At 41.3% G+C, this 23,161-nt stretch overlaps 1 protein-coding gene across 5 annotated transcripts in view; it reads right to left on the bottom strand.

Annotated features, from left to right (window-relative positions):
* Positions 1–21,812, bottom strand: part of FAM135A (family with sequence similarity 135 member A) — a 106,244-nt gene extending 84,432 nt beyond the window's left edge. For 3 of the 5 annotated variants that reach the window (XM_075268320.1, XM_075268321.1, XM_075268316.1), the window contains exons 1-3: positions 21,710–21,812; positions 4,485–4,552; positions 1,860–1,965 (exon numbers count right to left, since the gene is read on the bottom strand). In XM_075268320.1, the coding sequence (XP_075124421.1) occupies positions 1,860–1,965; positions 4,485–4,515 (137 nt within the window). In that variant the 5' untranslated portion in view covers positions 4,516–4,552; positions 21,710–21,812. Of the gene's footprint in view, positions 1–1,859; positions 1,966–4,058; positions 4,127–4,484; positions 4,559–21,709 lie in introns of those variants that run through there. The other 2 variants (XM_075268318.1, XM_075268319.1) reach the window with 2 other exon arrangements.
* Positions 21,813–23,161: the final 1,349 nt, after the last annotated feature.

A 23,161-nucleotide genomic window follows, 5' to 3' on the forward strand; every position in this document is an offset into this window, starting at 1 on the left:
TCCGCTCTCTGGTGTCTGCAGAGAGCTGCCATGTAACCTTAAGTCCTTTCCCTGTTTTTCTACCTTACCTTTTCTGTAGAAATGCCCACACGGTCCTTCTCTGTCTCTCATATAATCTGTTCCCTAGAATTCTTCTTTCTCTCAAAGTCAGACCATAAAGCTCCCATTACCTTCCCTGGTGTTATCTGAAGTAGTTAGTACAGCTTTACAAGGACCTTTGGAGACATTGTTCTCACAGTCTAAGATCCTGAAAGGTCAATTTTAATTTTAGTGCTCCAGTGGGTCCAGGTAATAGGCATTGGTGACAACATCAGAAATAGCACATTTTGAATCTACTTAGAAAACTACCTTGTATAGCTAAAACAAAATTCTAGAGTGTTACTTTAACCCTTTAAACAGGGAATAAAATATTACCCACAAGGTATCAGCAGGGGAATACATGGAAAAATTTTATTAAAACTTCACTTTAATACTTCATATTAAGAAGCCCATATAAATATTAATAACCATCTTCACACATAATCACTCCTGGAAGACAAAACCGCAGTCTAAGTGGCGTTCAGTAGTCCTGGTGTATTGCTCATGAAGGCGATAAATATCTCTATTCTGTACCCTAAAAAAAACAAATTCATTTGTACCTATAGTCCAATCAAACATAAGAGTTCTCCTTTTGCCAATATGACTTGGACCCAAAAGTAACAAATCTAAGGATTTACCATGGCCAACAGCCTAATCCTGTCAAAATACATGAGGCAGCGGACAGCCAAACACAGACCGGTATTCGTCCTGCCTCCATCATAAACATGCGCTCTTGAATTGGCCAAGACTGCATGTTTATTTCTATTATTAACCTCCAACAAGTCAGATCAGCCTTTCCCCTAAGCTGGTAGAATATCGCTCTGTGTTTTTTTGGCATTTCAAAAAAAGTTACATATACATCGCAGAACAAGATGAGGAATACTAATGCAGACTACGCCATTGTTTCAGCACCTAAGAGGAGTAGAAAAATGTTTATAAACTAGTCACATGAAGTGTGAGTAATAGCTGCACCCTCTTTCCCGACAGAATCAAAACTTGTCGAGGGGCCACATGGTGGCTCAGTGGTTAGCACTGCAGCCTTGCAGTGCTGGAGTCCTGGTGTTCAAATCCTGCCAAGAGCATAACACCATCTGCAAGGAGTTTGTATGTTCTCCCTGTGTTTGCATGGATTTCCATCACATATTCCAAAGACATACTGATAGGGAAAAATGTACATTGTGAGCTCTATGTGGGGCTCACAATCTACATTTAAAAAATAAATAAATAAAAAAAAAAAAAGAATCAAAACTTGTCTTAGGCCCTGTTCATACGGGGAGCGGAAGGGTGGACTTCGGCACCGAGAGTGACGCGGGGAGCCTGTCACGACTGTCACGGCTTTTCCCTCTGGAGTTGGCCCATTCATTTGAGCCTCAACGAGCTGCGGAATCCGCCTGAAGAAAGGGCAGCTCGCTTCTTTTTTCCGCTAGTGGTAACATGCCGCTAGCAGAAAAAAGAACGTTAGCGGTCTCCATAAACCACCATTGTGAGGGGGCAGATTATGACGTGGATTCCGCACCATAATCCGCCCCCTCTGTGCCCGTGTGAACGGGCCCTTAAGTAACACAAACTGTGGCCAGGGAAATGAAAAAATATTTAACAAACTTATGTAGTAAAAAAATATTGCACAGTCACAATCTCCCCAAATAAATGGCATTCTCATAACTCCTACTGGGTATCATCACATACCAGTAGCCAATGACTAGCTCTACGTTATGAATACAGATCTCATCTAATAAAACAAGAAATGTACCCTGGATTATAAAGCACAGTATAACACTCACCCTCTTTGGAACAGATCCACATTATAAAACTTCTGGAGTTCCACTGAAAATTCCACAGTTGCCTGAACATCACTCATTTTGATTTCAGATGACAATTCACTATTTACTGGACAGAGAGAAAGTGAGAAGATATAAATGAATAACATAAAGGACTCACGTAACTATAAAAGCTATACATTATGATCATAAGAGTACAAATTGAATATTGTGAGGATTTTAAGTTCTGACATACTACTTGATAGGATTTCTTCATTCATAGGGGTCTAAACCTCTAAGACCGCCAGCAGGCATTAGAAAGCACTTGACATCTGGAAAGGGATGTGTTGCACTTATCTGCACAGTGTCTGCTCCAGAGCATCACTGTGCAAAGTGCAGAAGGGGCCCAATAGTGAGAGTCATCTGTCATATCTTACCATAGATTGTCACAATAACCTTTTACCATGAATATACTACTGTAATACTTCCATGAATAAGTAAATCTGGTCTCTGAACCTATCGAACTAAAACAATAATATCCATATCTATCCCACTTAAGGAAGTATATATTAAATCAGTTAGTTCATAAAAATGCCTTGTATAACTGGGCTTCAATGTGAACAAGTTACTAAAAATATAGCGGCTGTTTCAGGCAGCTGACTCAGAAATGATTGAAGGCCATTATGTGAGAAAGTCTGCAGGTGCCCAAGGTATGTGACAGAGGAAGGTATGAACAACTGGTAGATATGCAGCGGAGAGGGGGATAGGAGAAACAAAAAGATCGGAATACGTATAATTCCCTATGGTCTCCTAAATGTTTGGACGCAACTTCCTGTCCTAAGTTAGGAGTGAATAGTTACTCTAAAGCACAAATGGTTGCTTTATCATGTGAAAGACTGTACAGACTATAACTCATGCAGGGTGTACTAAATGTCAAAGATATGCAAAACTGTAAAAAATAAATAAATAACAGGAATTCTCCCAGTCATAAATAAATACATCATTTATCTATATGAAGTATGTGGCTGCAGATCGCTCTCCATAACTTGTCTTTGACTGTAAGACAACAGGGTGCAGCACAAGCCTTTCCCCAGTGCACACTAGCCCTGCCCATACAACCATCTATTATGGTATCATGAGAAGATAACACTTTGCACAATTTCCTAAAGAAATTTCTCACAACTTTCTTGTAGCTTTCTTCCAATAAATTTACTAGGAAGCCAAAACGATGTGTAACTCTACGGCACTTTCTGGACATTGGTGCTTGGCACATGGTTATGCGACTTCTAGCCACGGAAGTCTGGTGAATGAAATTCATCCTCTTTAAGGAAAAAAAAAAACTACTGTACTCCTACCACAGGCAGAAAAAACGTGTGCATGTGGGATTTCTTTTACTGTCAAATCTAATAAACTGCTGCAATTAAACTGTGACTTTGGACTGCTGCCCGGGATCAAAGAACATCATTTGCACCCCTCTGGTTAACAAACACAATTCTAACACATACGTGTACAAGCAAAGACAAAACCCCAAACATAAATTAAACAATTCATTTCCCATGAAAAAAGCTGTAAACTAACAAGCAGCCAGAAAGTGCATGTATGGACCTTCTTTCCTTCATACTTACACATCTGCCAGGAAGGAAGAGGCGGTTTTGTTTGGTTTTTTAAACATCCCTCTCTTATGTCAATATAGTCTTGTTTTAGTTGTTCTTGTTACAGGGTTACGTGTACAAAAAGTTAGGTCCCTATTTAACACATGTAAAATTCACAAAGGAAAAAATATCCACTATATTACTTTAAAAGGAATTTCTCATTAAAATTATAGTCAGTAAGCAAAGTTTTATTAGAAACATTTGTATACTGGGGAACACACATTGTACAGTGTCAATTCTTGTTCTCTCCAGCTCACTTTTCTGTGTAGCCCTGGACAGGTTGATAGAATTAGCATTAGAAGGGGAAGTTTATAAGGGAGTGTCGCTCTGCAAGGGCATATAAACAGGGCGGTCTTCATGAGACAACCCTTTTAATGACATGTGATAGTTCTACTGTTCTATTGGAGCCTATTGTGCACTTCACAATATAAACAAGCACTGACTGCTCATCAGCTGGTATATGGGGCTGTACTGCATATGGGGCTGTGCTGCAGTACCAGATACCACCACAAGTATGGACAAGCTGTTGTGCTTCGATAATACTGCATGGGTACTAAGTGGCAACACTCACCAACAGCTTATGATGAAACATTGTTGGTGCTACCTTTAGTTCCGATGAGACAACCCATGTAGTTTTCTAACCAAAAAAAAACAAAACATTTCAGTGAAAAATACCCCCTAGTGTTTAAACAAAAGAATATAAGTTTCATCATTTAAAATGAGTCACAAGATGTGAAATTGTTCACAGTTAAAAAAATAATAATAATAAAATCTAATACAGTTGTACAGTTGTATAGGCCAAATACACCATCTCATACCTGATGCTTTTACATGTTGCTGAATGGAGCTGTTTTGCTAGATTGTGTCAATGCAGAAGCAAACCAGCTACTTTATAATGAAATGTAATGTGACCCGGCACGACAGAAGCCTAACGTGTTAGGTTAACATCTCTGAATGTATGTGTACATAAAGATCTACATTATTAAGCAGGCCTTACCTCTGACGAAGGAGTTTCCATTGCAGCTCATTTCCAATTATCCATGCTTGCTGCCATAAGCACACGGTCTGCACCTCAGAGAGAAAAACAGGAATTCCTTACTATTAATATTTCATTCCCTGTGTGTTCTTGTAAGGACGCATGCACACACAATAATCAATGAACACTAAAAGCTTCAGCTTCCTGCCTTTCCTTCCCAGTCACTAAACGTTCTCTAAGATGCATTATGGGATGACTTTAGAATCTGTGCTCCAAACAATCCCAAATGACCAACAACCCCGACCATCCAAGGTTCATTGCTAATAGTGTTGTTCAAGTAAATGTCACTTTTCTGATAGTGTATAGACTAGAGCATTATGTAGGATACAGCAAGGGGTCACAGAAAGGCTTTCATCTGCCTCTCTCTAGGCTTCTCCCATAGACCCTAGTAATATGATAGAATTACAATAAGTTAAACAGAGAGGCCAATATTAGCCGTAGGAGTCATACGTCACCTGTCTACATATACCTAGCAGACTTTACATTGGGTAACAGGTTACAAACTTTGAAGACCCATACAAAGTTGCCATTACATTTACAATAAATACTAGTTATCGCCTATCACATAATAAGGGACAACTGTCTAATTGGTGAAGGTCTGACTGCTAGGATCTCAGACTGACCCCAGGAACAGGAGGGAGGTCTGTAAGAATGGAGTGGTAGGATGCACATGCATGCTACCACTTTGTTAATCTCAGTAGGACTGTGAAGGCATTGATGGGTATAGCACTAGGCTCTCTCTGTCAGACCCCTATAATGGAGTAACAGATCCTCAGTCCATGTTACAAAAAAAAAAAAAAAAAAGGAAAATTCCTATTCTGATCAGTTTTGTACTGTGGATTTCCTCAAGTTGCTCACTGAAGAACAGCCAGCCTCATTTGTTTCTTTTCTATCCCCTGTTGGAAGCATGGAGGATGATATATGAGTCACATGAATACAGCATTACAGCGGGACATGGGCTTTGTATATAAGCTGGGCTCACAAGATGGTCTGTAGGCTGCGGGGCTGTTAGCAGGTAGTGATAGGACTTTCATTTGTGGGAATACATTTTCAACTTTATTAACTCAATCTTGGTTTAGCATTTCAGTTATTTCTATTAAGCATACCCATATAACCCATCTTATAAAGTGCATAAGAGCTTATACACCTAACTATGGCATTCTCTTTTCCAGACAGAAACAGCATCAATTTCCGGCATAGCTTTATTAACTAGATTTCTATTCTCAATAGGCAAGTAAAAGTTATTACCCATATAGACCATCTAGCCTTTTACAAATCAGGATTAGGAAACATCTGCACTAAGTATGACAATTTATAAAATTGATCTCACATCATTCCAGTGACATTGGCTATGTATGTTACTTCTCATTCCTGATACATGTTGGGAGGACTCCCAATGTACCCTACAATTGAAGGCTAAAAACGTATCCCATTGTATAACGATAAAGTGGCATACACGCCCTACCTGTCATCCCAAACCAAGCCCCTCCTATTCATTTATATGAATTCGATCATATAAGACTTCCCCTAAGGACATATTTACACAGAGGTGTGCAATAACAGCACAGAAAAAAAAATCCAAAAGACGTGTTATTTGGTTTGCCACAACTGGTGACCGCATTATTTTTCCCACATTGCTCCAACATCTGTGCTTTTTATTTTTCCTAAGATACACTTACATATAAGAAACAGTCAGGTGCAAAAACACACAATAGAAAAGTAGAATAAAATGATTCACCTAAAGAATCCATATTATCTCATGTAGAAGTAATCTCACCAGACCAGATGAACACCAATACAAATCCAGCGCCTCACATGGACGCCGTAATTACAGCTATAGCTTGTCGAGAAACTAATAAGTACACACTAAGTTCATGGGTATTAGTCATATGCTTAGAAAACACAAAGACAGACCAGATTCAAATGCTACAGAGTATATTGGTTTTTATATGGAATATAGATTTCAGGTGGCTTTAATGTTATGGCATATATACCCACATATACTCTACTTGCAGCACTGCAGGATGGAGTCAGTTTAGAGATGGATCCTGTCTTAGGCTCACTTTCACACTGCAGCTTTGGCGCGCTTTTTGCCACAATTACTGCACTATTCCAGCAAAATAATAGACACCAAAACTGTAGTATTAAATCCTAGTCATTAAAACTCGGGCCAGAATGAAAACTTCAAGATTTTAGAAACCGTGTCATAGACAATTAGAAAAAAAAAAAAACAATACCCAAAAATAAAAAAAATACATTAAACATAAAAACTTACACTTAGGTCATGACTAGGCATTGGTGACTGGTGTCCGATCCCCACTGATCTTATAGTAGTGGAGATCAGAGAGCCAAGAAACCCCTTCAACATATAAGTTGAGGCCACGTTCACATCTGCACCAAAGTCTCCATTGGTCTCTGCATATTTTAGCAGTCTGGTCTCCTGGCATACCTGAACAATGGAGAGCCTCACGCAGATGTGATCTTAGCCTGAACAGCTGTTAGAAGTGGCTGCAGAACTCCAGCAAACAAGGCTTCCTCTCTTCTGAATGCAGCAGCCTCTTCAGCTGTTCAGTGGGGGTGTCAGGTTTCAGACCCTCATCACACCAATATTGATGACCTATGGTTATACTATGGAAAATGGAAGGGAATCTGAGGCAGACATCTGCTTCAAATTCCTCTTTAGTTTCCACCCCAGTGGACCAGCAATGCACTGCTACCCGTGGGGCGGACTTTGCAGCTGAGTCAGTACAAAGAATCTGGGAGAGGATTTTTTTCAGCATCTTGCTCTGATGTCTGACTACAGAGACATAATGCTGATTTTAGGGTGGAATCCACTGAGAATCACCTGCAGATTGTGCTGTGTGTATGGTCCCTAAGGATAGGTGATCAATATTAGAGATCAGGAATTGGTATTTATGTAGCACCAACATATTCCGCAGCAATTTACAAATCATGGGGTTCATATAGAGAACAAATTAGACACTAGAGTAATAAATCAATTCACACACTACAAGAGGGCACTGCTCACAAGAGCTTACAATCTATGTTAACACCTAAGTAAAATCAGCATATCTCAGCCACTAATTTATGCTACCCTCACACAGGACAGTCTAACATGGTGGTAGGTTCTCTTGAAAAGGAGTCTGTCACCAAAACCCACCCCCACAAGTAGAAAGGTTAGAGTTATCTGAGTGAATGGTCAAATAACCATTTTCCTTTGTGATTCGTTCCCTCAATTACAGAGATACTGCTGCTTGTGCAAGTGATCTCTTGGAAGTAACAAGGGTGTTACCACTTCCCCCTTAAGAGCAATGACAGGAGCCTTGTTGCTCCAAAGCTCAAACGACAAAAACAGTGGTATCTTGGGAAAAGAGGTAAAGATTCTATTCACAAGGGGTAAACACCAAGGTTAGGGTCGCCTGAATCAATCTACCTGCACGGTTGTGTTGACGTACTGATGACAGACATCCTTTAACATCCACCTCTCCCTGGTCCCTATTTTGTTTCATACTGCATACAAAGAATTCTTCTATACGTGTTTAGGAGATCAGCCTTCTTCTTGTATCTGAACAGTCTCTGAAGAAAAAACATCTGTTGCAGCAAGACACCTATTTAGTCAAAATTCACCCCTCTAGCTATACGCCACATAAAAATGGAAGGTATCAGTATAAAATGACTATCTTCCATTGTAAGCTTCTCTTTTTTGGTTAACAATTCTAAATATCCCTGAAAATAGTAAATACAGAGAAAGGACATGTACTAGTGAGTGTAAAGAATGTACAAGAGTTTGCAGTCAATCCCACAAGGTCTTATATTTAGTGAATTGATGCAATGTTATAGCGGCTACATCTGGTGAGGAGTTCTTCTATACGTAGGAGCTGTGTGGTCAATATCCTGGACACTACACAGAATAGACAAATGCTACAATGTCCTGGGCGTCTGTTTATTTACAGTAGATCAAACACATGCTCGGTTCTCTGAAACTACAACGTGAGCATTTCAGCCTGGAATATGGGACAAATGGAAGAACGGTAAAGTATTTCTAGCTCTGTGATGAAGCCAGGCGCACTCGATTTGCCAACACAATTATTATAATCTATGCAGCTGTCAGGCAATGCAGCCTGGGAAACAAGACTAGAAACGCTAACTGTGCGCGAGAAATTACACCTGTTCAATGACTGGAAACTCTTCTGGAAGCCGAGGTAATTCCAGGGTTTTGCGCATAACCTGAATACACTGACTTGGCTACAGGGAATCACTAAGAAAAAAACCCACAACAACATCAAGCAGAAAACAAGGGAAAAAAACTATAAAGCTCCATTCACACACTGGGGATATACTGTGGAATTTGCTTGGAAAATCTGCAGGGTATAACATTAGCAACCTCGTGAATGAGATTTTAGTAAATCTCATTCACAAGCTCCAGAAAAAAAACAGCAGTGTAAATTTTCCATAGTGTGGAGTTTAAAGATACAACGTGCTTCATGCTTTTTAATCCAAAGACGAAAATCTGCAGCATTTCTGTCCAATGGGAACATTCCCTTAGACTGAAGTTCCACATACGGTAGCGAAAATGCAGCTTTTTCTGTTGCAAATTTTGCTGCAGTTTATTTTTATGAGCCAAAGCCAAGAATGGCTACAAAAGGAATGGGAAATATATAGCTCTTATACTTCTCCCTTCTGTTCAATCTATTCCTGGCCTTGGCTTAAAAAAAACGCAGCAAAATCTGCAACAAAAAAAGCTGCATTTCCGCAACGTGGGGCTCCAGCCTTACATAGGTTTTCCCACTTAATGCACATAAATTTCCCAAAAGATACAGCATCTACCTACCGTAAAGGGGTTGTCCAGCATAAACTAAAACTTTAAAGAGATCCTATCATTCAGATGACATTTTTTCTAAGTACCACGTCGGAATAGCCTTAAGAAAGGCTATTCTTCTCCTACCATTCGTTGTCTTCTCCGTACCGCCGTTTGCCTACAATCCCGGTTCTTGTCGGTATGTAAATGAGTTCTCTTCTTCAGCGCGTGCCCATAGGCCACGAGAAAATGGCCGCTTGTATAGTATTGTAAGCGGCCATTTTCTCAGAGCCTGTGGGCATGCGCAGTCTGCTCTGCCTGAAGCCGGAGGCCTAGAAGTTACAAGCCACCGCCGGAAGAAGAGGCTGAAGATGATGCTGCTGAAGAAGAGAACTCATTTACATAGGCCTAGAAGTAAGAAGACATCGCCGTTAGAAGAGAATGAAGACGCCGTTCCTGACGAAGATGGAGGCGGCGCTGGAGAGAGTTCTCTCGCAGCATTGGGGACGCCCCCAGTGCTGTCTGAGCGCTGGGGCCCGCCCCCTGTGCTGCAAGAGAACTCATTTACATACTGACAAGAACCGGGATTGTAGGCGAACAGCGGCACGGAGAAGACGACGAAAGGTAGGAGAAGAATAGCCTTTCTTAAGGCTATTCCGACGTGGTACTTAGAAGAAATATCGTCTGACTGATAGGATACCTTTAACACTAAGCTAAACCTCCTCCCCCTGCCTAACAGGGGCAACAGGGAGGGAGGAAGTGAGAGGGGGGGATCTGAGTGAACTGCAATGCATCATGGTAGTTGTAGGCTAAGACAGCAGGAAGCTACCCATGTAAACGAATGCAGAGGATAACAGGAGCTCCCAGAGAAAGCCAGAAATCACTCAAAACACTGCTAAAGGTATTTGGGTGCACTTATTAACCCATTGATAGCACTAACAGACCCTTTTTAAAAAATAAAAAAAAATTGCCCGGAAAAACCCTTTAAGAACAGAGATCCCCCATCCCACATATGCACTTTTCACTCCATCCACTTTTATGTCAGTTCAGAAAAAAGCCAAACAAGCATGAGGTCGATGTTGCATCTATCAGACATTTATGCCATAGCTTGTGGATATACTATTAATGTCCAAGTTGGAATACTGTAAATAATCTATGCCATGGATATAAAGCTACCTTACAGATTTTAGACAGCCATTTTATGTTGTTCTATGAGGATTATCATTCTGGATAGTACTGAAAGAAGTTAATAAGACAATCTGTGATGAGGATTTCAGCAGCACTCCGGAGGGACGTTCGGAACTCGGATGGGATCCCACTCCTTGTAAAGAAAAAATCTGGTACTCCAACTGGTAAATTGCAATCACATGTAGGTTTTATTAATAATATGAGTAATCCAACCATATTTTGACATTTCAGTCTGGCAATAGAGTTCTATCAAACGGATTGCTGACGTAGTGAACAGCTAGGTGCAGGCGAGAACCAGAGGAGAGGAGAAGGCCAACCCAATAAATAGAATGACAATGACAAATTGATCTTTGATCTCTGGTCCTGGCTTGGATTCATTTAGTCACTGGGCATGAACAACTTTTTAGCTACAGCACCCCACATTGACAAAAAAACATCCAATACAGCAGATCAATGTCAACATAAATATGCAACCATCACTTGTATCATGAAAAGTGGCAGAAGGACAGCATAAAACAATGGCAACTGAAGATTCCAATCGCCCACATCACACTTATTGGTATCCCGTTTCAGCACTAGAGAGATACTATGATTGTCCTTATGTCTTCCTGATGTCATGTTCATCACTCATTTGGCCTGCTTGCAGCTCTGTCCTATTCAAGAGCATGGGGCTGAGCTACAATACCAAACACAGCTGCAATACAGTGCACAGCACTATGATTGTTCTGATCCAAAATCTGCAGCCTCTCTGCTGATCATGGGGGTACTTTGTGTTAATCCTCCACCAATATGATATTGAGGAATTAACATAATAATAACCATTTAAATCATCTTTCACCAAAATGTGGTGGAAAAAAATAGATATTTTGCAGCATTTTGTAAACAAAATGTGCTATTTCACCAATTTCAGAAAGTTCACTGCATATCCATCCCTCAAGGGCTTCGTCTAAGGGGGCGTTCACACTACCGTCGGTGTCCGACAGGTAGTGTCCGCTCAAAATCTGTCACGGACATTAGGAGCGGACACTAGCTGTGTCCGTGACACCTGTCATTCATTTCAATGGGCATCGGGTGCGTTCTTTTGCACTCCGTGCCCGTCCTTCCCTGTCCGCAAGTGAAGATGCAGGGTTCTTCTGTCCGCTTGAGAAGTCGGACATTTTCACTTGCGGACAGGGAAGGACGGGCACGGAGTGCAAAAGGACGCACCCGATGCCCATTGAAATGAATGACAGGTGTCACGGACACAGCTAGTGTCCGCTCCTAATGTCCGTGACAGATTTTGAGCGGACACCGACGGTAGTGTGAACGCTCCCTAAGGCTGAAGTCAGACGTGGCATATATGCAGCGGTAAGCCACCGCCAAGTAACCTGTTGCATTGTACAGTGCCAGCATACTGGATGAGAATTTACAAAGCCTGTAATGCAAACTGGCCTGCACTGTGAGTTTTCAACCTGTGCTGCATGTTTACCCCACATGTAGAAATCAATTCTGTGAACAGCAAAAATCACCCCTTTTCTGGTGCCTTTTTGTGACACCAGCCATGACAGAAGTTCAGCAGTGTGTCTACTCTGTGACCCATCCTAAAGGGGGTAAGCTAAATGAAATTTGTATGTGATATTTTAGTTAATATTTGTGTGAATATGTGCGTAAATCCTTATTCACATTTCAGTGTTTGTATCAGAGACTTTAAGCCAAAGCCAGGAGTGAATCGAAAACACAGAACAGGTGTTAAATCTTTCCATTGTACCTTATTTCTGTGTAGTCTCCCCTCCTGGTTTGGGATTACAAACACTGATGCTGAATAAGTCCTTAGAAAGGCTTTTTTGGCATCAGGATATCTAGGCCATCAATATCAGATCAGTGGGGGTCCATCCGACAGCAATTTCAACAACCACATGTTTTAAGGAGCCATGGCCTCTTCTATTTTTACAATAGCCGATCTATATGTATGGCGATTCCGTTCCCCTCTGCAAATGAAAAACACAGAGAGAAGAGTGCTGCAAGCAGCAATTTCCTCTCCATATTTTTTGCCCTTCTCGTGTGGAAACCGAACGGAAACCATGCAGACCCCATTATAGTCTATGGGATCTGCGGGTTTCCTAAGGTAACCACTTTTTCATGCAGATTAGGTTTCCGTTTGGGGGTTCCCAAGTGGACCCCCAAACAGAAACCTGTGCACAGATGTGAACCAAGCCTTAGTAGCAGCAGTGCAAGGGGTCGCAACTTCATTCCATTCAAGCAAACTGGAGGATAATATTGCAATATCATTGAGTGTATGAAATGCAGGTAGAGTGCTATAGCCCCTTCAAGTAGCTGATCAGTGGGAGTTAGGAGAGTTGGACCCTCAAGTCACAACATCAGTAACCTAAATCCCCCAAAAATCCCTTTAAGGCTTCATTCACACAACACAGCCCTACACTTGGCCATGAAAAAGTACTTTTTTCACGTCCAAGTGCACACTTGAGGGTAATCTGATTTTACAGACCCTCCAGACATAAGTCTATTGAGGGATTTGAAAACTCAGCCCTAAAAATAACATTCTATTTCTTTCTTGGATTTTTCACACAGACTATTAAAACAAGTCTATTAAAGTCTATGGAGCCACGTTCTGGCCATTACTAACAACAGCTCGCACACAGCTGATGAATCCTTTCGTGTGAATGAGCCCTAAGTCTATGATCGACATATAGCTTAAATAAATTCTGTTAATTTTAGTCCTTAAGGTTCTCTGTGCACCAACTATAGCATGGTAGCAAACAGCTTTACAGCAGACTGCACAACTTAGCACAAGACAACACACTTCTCCATTTAACCCTTTAAGAACGCTGGGTAGCTTGTACATTTAATGCTCCGAAACTTATTTCATATATTCCTTCTCTGCTTTCCAAAAATCATAACTTTATTTGTATGTTAACATTAGATTCACACCTGTGTTCAGGTTTCTGTTCTTTGGGTCTGCCTGGGGACCCGAAAAATGGAAACCCAATCCGCTTAAAAAGCGATTACCCACAGACTCCATAGACTATAATGGAGTTTGCCTGCGTTCTGCCCTGCATTTCAACCGAAATGGAAAATGGAATCCCTAAACGGAATCCGGGTGCAGGTGTGAACCTAGCTTGACATAGCTATATGAGGGAGAATTATTTGCGTGGTGTGTTGTACTCTAATAATATTTTGATAAATTTTGGGGGGGGGTCCATGTGAAAAACCCACATTCCTATAATTAATATTTGCATTTTGTTTCTACAGCATTTACCGCGCATTAAAAATTACATGGCAGCCTTTGTCTGGTGGGTCATTATGGCGATACCATATTTATATTGGTTTTATTATGTTTTAGCGCGCTTAGTAATAAAATGGTCATTTTGCTGGGTATACTGTATTCTGACTCCTATAACTTTTTTACTGTTTAGCTGATGGAAAAAAGATTTCATTTGTGAGGAAAGTTGTATTTTTTATTGGTACCAAATTTTTGATATAAATTACATTTTAACCAGTTTTCATTGCTATTTTGTAAGGGAAGGTGACTAAAATGCATTGATTTGCGCAGTATATACACATATATATTTTTCTCTACGGCATTTACCCTATGTGATAAATAACACTATTTTGATAGTGTAGACTTCTATGAAAATGGGGATCTCTAACATGATTGTTTATTTATATTTTTTTACTTCAACATTTTGTTTTATTTTTTGAACATTTCTGTCTGTGGTCTTACTAAAACACAAAGGCAGTATGTCCGCTGTCTTTGAGGCGTATTTGACTCAGATCTGACCTGCACTTCACATATTCAGACACTTACATGTTCTTGTCACCTCCACCTCAAAAATAACTCCAGGATTCAGTGTTTTCTTAGGCTCCGTTCCCACGGAATAACGCACCGCGCATTCCGACACGTATATACGTCAGAGTATGAGCGCTCAAAACAGATCCCATTCACTTCAATGTGTGCCGGCTTATGGGCGCTACACATTGAAATCAATGGGAGGCTTTTTAACCCATTGATTTCAATGTGTAGCACGTGTGAGCCGGCACACATTGAAGTGAATGGGATCTGTTTTGAGCGCTCACACTCTGACATGTGTATACATGTCTGAATGCACGGCACGTTACTCCATGGGAACGGAGCCTTAGGGTCCATTCACACAGAGTAAACACACACTCATTTTGGCAAAATACACATGTAAAAAATACACATGTAAAAATAAGACTCCCATTGACTTCAATGACATTTTTTTGAAAAAACATGTGTAAAATGTCATTGAAGTCAATGGGAGTCTTCTTTCTACACATGTAGTTCTTACACGTGTTTTTTGCCAAAATGAGTGCGAGTTTCCTCCGTGTGAATGGACCCTTACTGTGGAAACATCAAAAACCCTTCATGTCGCTCTGATTCTCTCTTCTCTTCCTATTACTAAACTTTCCCCTCTACAATATATCCTGAATACAACAACCAGAGCAGTACACAGATGCATCTACCTCGCATCAGTTTGAGCACTTGTTGTCCATCCACCACAGAATACAATATCAATTTATCACACTCATCCACAAGTCCATCCATAGGGCTGTGCCTCCCTACATCCCCTAAATTCCTAAATGATTGATACTTTTATTTGGAAGACGGAGTGGTTCCAGCTCCACCCAAAATTGACTCCCAAGCCCTGGAGCTAATGACATAAACTTCTTGTGAAAATGACTAACAAAGACTGCACAAACTAAACACTCAACTTTGGGGTAAAATGAATGAAAAAATACAAATACATTAATAAAGGTCTGTCTAAAAGTACAATACAACCACACAATTGGGTAAGAAACTCTGGAGGAACACCAGAAGTACTGCAAAATTTGTGTTTTTCCAAATTCCCTATAGTAGCCATTCCCAACTGGAGGTGCAGCAGAGAGCTTCATAGGAATGGGATTTGGCAAGTACTGATTTTTCAGCTTCTGTGTGGGGGCCCAGTAAAGGAGCAATACTTTACTGTAAGATCCTTTAGCCAATGGCAGTGTGAGATCGGATGGCATGGGAGTAAAATAACTGAAATGATCAATGTGAGCAAGTTCACAACAATTAATTGAGCTGACCTTAGATCCTGGGTTTTTTTTCCAATTCATTGCCCCATCCAGGTAGAGACTAGTAATGGCAGACCATCACTACAACAAAACCAAATGTCTTAGGCTAAGGCCCCACGTGGCAGGGCTGAAGCGAAAAAGGGCTGCAATAAAAACCGCTGTGGAAGTTTTTCCCACAGTGCCTTTCACATAAAGACCGAAAGAGTTTTTCTCTGCAGACTTTCTGCTTCGATTACTCCTATAGGGAAACTGCTGGTGTTTCCGTAGGTGTAATTCACATGCTGCAATTTCCAAAAATGTGATGGTTTTGGAAATTGTAGCAATTCTGCTGTGTGTATTTTTCTGCAATGTGAGGACAGGAATTGCTAGAATCTCACCCACTTTGCAGGGACTATAAGAAGCTGCGGCAAATCTGCGGCGTTTACACCACGAGGGTCCAACCTTAATGTCTTTTGCTTTGATTTTTTTTTTGTTTTTTCAAGAAAAATCAAAATCTGTGTGCAGGAAACTGCAAGTGAAAATCACAAAAATAAGAATTTTTATATGTGGAAGTGAAATATAACTGTCCATAAGAGCAGGACTGGATGTCTGATTTTTCTCATTTCTCATTTTCCTCACAATGGAGTCATGTATAAGGCTGTAACAGTGTGGTTTTCATTGTTACTAAAGCTAAAATAGCATGACTACAGCTCTAAATCCAGAAATATTTTGGGGTACTGAATAACTGAATACAAATAAATGATCTCAGATCCGGAAGTCAAACATCAGCGAGTGAAATATTTATGCTGACTCAGCCACTCTTTTAGCACTCGGACACTCAGCACAGAATAGAGGGAAGAGGAAGAAGAAACCAGGAAGCAATGTAAGCAGGGCAATGGGACACAAACACTGCACAAGACACCTATACACAGGGGAGATGACCCCATCCCACAACTTCACCTTCTTCCTAAACCTAGGACTATTTATAGAACTAAACAGATATAGACAAGACTGTCTGCAATGACACAACCCCTTTAACCAGGGTGTAGACATTAGATAGCAGTCAGCTGAATGTTTTAGTAGGTGCTGATCGGTGAGGATGCCACGTGTTGGACCCCACCAATCTGATACTGATGATCTATCCTATAATTGTTAATCCAGGAAAGCATTTTAAGGCCAGGGCCCCACAGGTCGGAAACAGCGCGTTTCCGCCGCAGGAAAAATTGCGGCATTTTACAGTAACTGGAAAGTGGATGGGATTCTTATGAATCCCACGCCCACTTTGCGGTAAACACTGCAGCACGGACACGCTTGATTTCCAAAACTGGCACCATTTTGGAAATCGTAGCATGTTAACTATGTCTACAAAAACGCCGGCAGCTTCCCTGTAGATATAATTGTAACAGAAAGTCCACGGAGGAAAACTCTGTAAACTTTCTGTTTAAAGCGCTGCGGAAAAACCCGAAATGCGTTCACGTGGAGCCATAGCCTAAATCATATTCTACCTGTCTGGAGCAGTTTTAAGACCACAGGTTAAGAACTGGTGATTAAAGAGGTTATCCAGTTTCTAACACCCCATTGAAATCTATGGGGCAGCGTTGCAATAGCTACACTTGCCGCTACAGCGTAGCTTGTGGTACGTGAACAATATCAGGAACCATGCTGCCTCAGTACCGGTAATCTGCAGGGCCCTAGATAACACATGCATACTTGGTTGTGATGAGTATGGTGTGCATGATTATAAACTTAGGCGAAATGCCAGGGTGAACACATGTTCAGCCGACAGCCATCAATGGTTTATGACCTAGTTATCAATGTGACAGTGTACACATTTGTGTGTGAAGCCCGCAAAAATAAACAGCATACTCCACTGCATGTGTTCACAAAAACTCCATAAACCAAAACATAATTCAGGGAATTCATCCAGCCCTAAACTCCAACATTATGGCATCAAAAAGTCACAGAAAAATAGGCGACTTTTTGAGCTATTTGCAACACTGCAACATTTTTATACCACTCACTCCACTTTTAAAAGTGGATGGTAAAATGGCCGCGGTTACCTGTTGAAATGATGCCCATTATCAAACATGACATAGAAAGTCACGTAACGTCTCTGGCTTAAATATGGCAATGCAGACTCCAGCAAAACTGACTTTATAAGTTTCCCATTTGTGTGAAGTGTTCTTTATATTTCACTATAGACTTTAGAGTAATGTTTGGCCACAGTATTTAAAGCAACTAAAAGGCTAAAAAAAATAAGTAAATACTGTTTGTAAAGGGTATTCACACGTGCTTACTTGCATTACGTTTCCAGTGAGGTTTTCACAGTTTTTTCTGACACTCATAGTATCTGCACAATGCATTGTTCTACAAAGTAAAAAAATTAAATGGAAGCCAGGTAGTCTTATTGAATAAACATGAGGGAAAAATAAACCCAGACCCTGTCGAAAAAAAACACTAATCATAATCAATTTTGTAAAAATGGATGCTAGGACGCGAGAGTGAACAGAGCCTAAAGAAGGCTTGCTATTTATGATTTTGTAAATGAACAGTATACAAAAGCTAACATTACAGAAAGCCAAGCGCTGTGCAAAAATATATCAACTTCGGGCTTATTCTCTAGTGTCACAATAGCTGCAGACGTGGCGGTAGAATTACCCATTTTAAGCCCCCAGACACCTATTATTTCACAGCTTTGCAGAGGTGCACAGCAATGAGTAGAAACACATATGTAAACAATATAAACAATGTTTAACCATTAACACCGCAAGAAAGACATTAATAACTAGCATAAAAACATTCAACTATGGGCCACACAGTGCCTCAGTGGATAGCACTGCAGCCTTGCAGCGCTGGAGTCCTGGTGTTCAAATCCCGCCAAAGGCATAAAACCATCTGCTAGGAGTTTGTATGTTTTCCCCGTGTTTGCATGGATTTCCATCCCATATTCCAAAGACATACTGATAGGGAAAAATGTACATTGTGAGCTCTAGGTGGGGCTCACAATCTACATAAAAAAAAAAAAAAACAACATTCAACTATAAAACAGTGTGTACAATAGAAAAGCCAGAAAAATACAAAATAGAGAATCCAGAAAAATGCTTGGTCACTAATTACCAAAAACAAGACAGGAAGAAGAGGACGTTCACACTACCATTGTTAAAGTCTGTTACTGTCATCTGTCATAAGAGGAGAGCAACGGACATAATCTGCAGCAAAGTAGGGCTCGTTCACATCTGCGCCCCGGTCTCCGTTTTGCAGGTTTCCGTTACCTGCCCGAAACTGGACAGGAGATGGAAACCTGCAGTCATTTTGCAAACCCATTCATTTGAAGGTGTTTGGAAAGTGTCTGACCGTGAGCACTGATGAGTGTTTTGTGCTCTCCGCGGCAAAACCATTTTTTTTTTTTTAACCGTACACAAATTGGGACATGTAGGACTTTGTGTCCGGTTAAAAAAAAAACTGTTTCACCACAGAAAGCACAAAATGCTCACCGGCGCTCATGGCCGGACACTGTCTGCCAGGTTTCCATCTTCTGTCGGCAGAAGACGGAAACCTGAAAACGGAGATCGGGCGCTGGTGTGAACCCAGAGTAAGAGGACACAGATGGAGCTAAAAAACATGGCGGAATGTTTGGTTACTTCTGTATGTCTGACTTTTTCTTCCATCAGAAAAGTAACAAACATGACAGAAAAAAAAAGCTTCCATCATGCTATGAGTAAAAAGCCATAACCTTCGAAACACAAACAAAAAAAGTCCTGCAAATCCGACTTTTTCACCTGATGCTTTCAATTTTAAAGAACAGGCACCTGACGGACTCCATAATAGTTAAAGGAGTCCGTCAGGCTCCACATGTGACTACTGTTGTGGTGGTCTGACTATTAGTTGTTCTCGTTCTCTGACCAGAACAACACAAAGGCCAACACTAGTGTGAACCTAAGATAGCCAGGCTGCAGATTGTAAATCTATACCACAGGTAAGGGTTTTTTTGTGGATTTTTTTTTTTTTTTTTTTTTACAACGTCTGGATAAGATGTACTTTTTGCAAGTATTTCTACCTTGTCAAAAAGGAAGCAAAAAATGCAGCATTTCTGCTTTATATGTCCTCATCCTAATCGTATAAACACATGATCAAATTTTCTGATGTTTTTAAGCCAAAACCAGATCAGAAAAGGTCAAAAACCTAAAGAGGACAGATAGTATGTACAATTTCTCAGGGCTCTCCTCTATCAAAAAATCCGAACAGAGAATAAAAAAAAAGAATCTCTCCCATTGTATGTGTCCCTACCCTAAGAGTGATGGAAATACAAAGCATACCTACTGTTCACTGTCTGACATCACACAGGAGACGTGTCTATGAGTTTGTCTCGTGTTTGATGGAATAGAGGTCACAAATCCAGTTTCACCAGTTACGCAGATGAATTCCCAACAACAGCTCAGAGGTACTGGAGAGTGACAGCATTCTGACAATTCGGAAGGGATTTCTCTACATTGCTCCATTAAATGCAAAAAAGAAAACTGAACCAGATGCAATTTTTTATGGAAAGCAGGGTAGAATTAACTCCATCATATGAGCATCTAATTCATTAAAAAGCTAGTGATTGAATTGCTATATAAAAGTAAATATTGAACAAGATATGCATCTAATTTAATTACACAATATTAATAATTGGATAATATAATTAAAACTAATTAATCATTTTATTTTGAAGCCAGACCCAACTCTGAGACCACTTAAAATTCAACTCATCTCCCACTCCACCGCCTTGCTGAATTCCACCACCTTGGTTTCTCTAAGCCAATACCGAATAGCCTTGCACTATTCTAGCCCAAAACATCAGATTTCTATGTTTACAGAACAAGACAACATTAGTACTGGAGTATTACTGCGATCCTCTATGACCATAAAACAGCACATTCAAGTCCATCTACAATCCATTCTGTCAAGTAGATACATAGAACAGTATGAAAGGAACAGTAGTGGACAGGTAACCCGGACACAGCTACAACTCTCAAATTGTTTATGCTCCAACTTCAACTATGATCTGAAATATCTAGGTATGGTTCCATAACATACCATTCAAAGGCCTAGGAAAGTTGGGTCGCCTGTTAAACTACGGGATAGAGTCCATCTGAACTCATGGGTGGAAAAAGTCCTGAAAGCCTGACTTTTTTTATCCAGTGATGTCAGGGAGAAAAGAAACAGATACCTAACCACCCACGATATAGTCAATGAGGTCCCTCGGCATCCTTAGACAGATCTGTCCTTATTGTTTAATCCGTACCTCTGTCCCCATCATGGACCAGAAGAGCGGATTAAACAACGCAGATGTGAAGGCACCTATACATATTCTGATCCACTATATATATGTATATATATATCACTATACTGAAACTTACTCTGGGAATGCTTTCCTTCTCTGTACATCTTCTGAATGACATACTGAGCACTATATATCCCAATGATGTGCTCCGTCCGCTCCTCCTCCGTTATTTTATGTGACACCTGCCACTTGCCTCTTATATAGACAGACTGACCAGCTCTGCCTAACCAAAGTAGGGGGGGCTGTCACGTGACACAATGGCAGACCAGAATGAAGCCCATCATTTGGGAATATAGCACCCAGTGAAAGATTTTTTGGACCACCTTACTACCTTTTGTGCTTTGTCTTCAGGCTGGTGACACCACTGGACCTCTCCGCCCTGGCGGTGTCACTGGCTTTACAGGTGCCACTCATTACATAGGATAACAAGGAAGGATTCACCACAAGTCTCCTGCACTAAACCACAAGTATAGACCAAGACATGACACAACTTACCTCCCACTGCACAATGCCCACTGCTGGCATCAATCCTATACCTACCAGGTTCTCAATAGCCACAGTACTGGGAACAGTTGGGAGCTGGGCACCATATACCTAGCTAAGAGTCTCAGCCCATACACCTAGGCTATGTAGCCCACACACGCACAGTGCCAGTCACTCACTGCACATAGGGCTGACACCTACGGACACACGACTGTTGGCAGTGGGCACAAATATTGTCACACCCTGCACACACATAATACGCACAGCTATGTCCGTCCCGCCGGGCCTGGTTCAGGGCCTACTGAAGCCGAACAATCATTCACCCCCACACACAGCTCTTACCGGCCGCCGGTGAACAGGAATACACCACCCACTGAGACCCGGCCAAAGCCCCGGCCTTGAGTAGGACAGCCATCCGGCCGGCCACGGACACACGGAGAGGAGGAGAGAAGCGCAGAGCCCCGCCTCTGAGTGACAGCCGGGAGGAGGGGGAGCGGCAGCGGCAGGCGGCACACTGACCCGCACCGAGTGTGTGGTGAGAGAGCGCCCACACACTGCAGGGGCTCAGGGCACTGGGCACAGTACTGATAGTAGTCAGCGACTAGGGAACCTACGGTGCCCACATGGCATCAGAGGACCTATCTGTGCAGGCTATTTATTAACTCTTTCACACCACACGGACATTTTTATTTTCATCTTTCCTTTTTATGTTTCCTGCAATCCAAAAGATGTAACTTTTTTCTGATACTCATGACGTATAGTACTGTACAAAAGTTTTAGGCAGGGTGGTGGAAAAAATGGTGTAAGGGTGAATTCACACTGAGTAAACGCTAGCTTATTCTGAACGTAAGGGTGAATTCACACTGAGTAAACGCTAACTTATTCTGAACGTAAAACACGTTCAGAATAAGCGGCGTCTAAAGCAGCTCCATTCATTTCTATGGGAGCGGGGATACGAGCGCTCCCCATAGAAATGAATGGGCTGCTTCTTTCACTCCGTGCAGTCCCATTGAAGTGAATGGGGAGTGCCGGCGTGTACGCTCCGGCATGAGCAGAGCTTGCCGTATACGCCGGCACTCCCCATTCACTTCAATGGGACTGCACGGACTGAAAGAAGCAGCCCATTCATTTCTATGGGGAGCGCTCGTATCCCCGCTCCCATAGAAATGAATGGAGCTGCTTTAGACGCCGCTTATTCTGAACGTGTTTTACGTTCAGAATAAGCTAGCGTTTACTTAGTGTGAATTCACCCTAAGGGTTAGTTCACACATAGTTTTTTGGACCAGATTTTGATGCGGGAAACCGCGTCAGAATCCAGACCAAAATGCGCCTGAGCTGCTAGCCGCGACTGTCGCGGCTTCTGACAGTCGCAGCTTTCTGCTCCGGATAAGGCCCAAATGAATGGGCCTAGTACAGCGGTATTGTCTTGCTGCGTCATCTGCGTCAGGATAGGGCTTTTCCCTCGCAGAAAAAGGAAATGACCGGCTCCCATTGAATTCAATAAGAGGCATCTTTTTCTTACGTGGATTCCGCGTCAAAATCCGGACCAAATAACTACGTGTTAAATAGCCCTAAGAATTCTTTCAAATATATATATATATATATATATATATATATATATATATATATATACTGTATATGTTATATAGTTTTGTTTGTCTGTGAAAGTGATTCTATCATTTTTCAGGTAATATCAAGACGGAATACCCTTATAAAGGCTATTTGTCCCCGTACCTTTATATTTCTGATCCGTGCCACCGTTCCGATGATATACCGTTTTTTCACGGTATTCCA

This window comes from Leptodactylus fuscus, chromosome 3 (genome assembly GCF_031893055.1).
Source record: "Leptodactylus fuscus isolate aLepFus1 chromosome 3, aLepFus1.hap2, whole genome shotgun sequence".
Taxonomy (NCBI): domain Eukaryota; kingdom Metazoa; phylum Chordata; class Amphibia; order Anura; family Leptodactylidae; genus Leptodactylus; species Leptodactylus fuscus.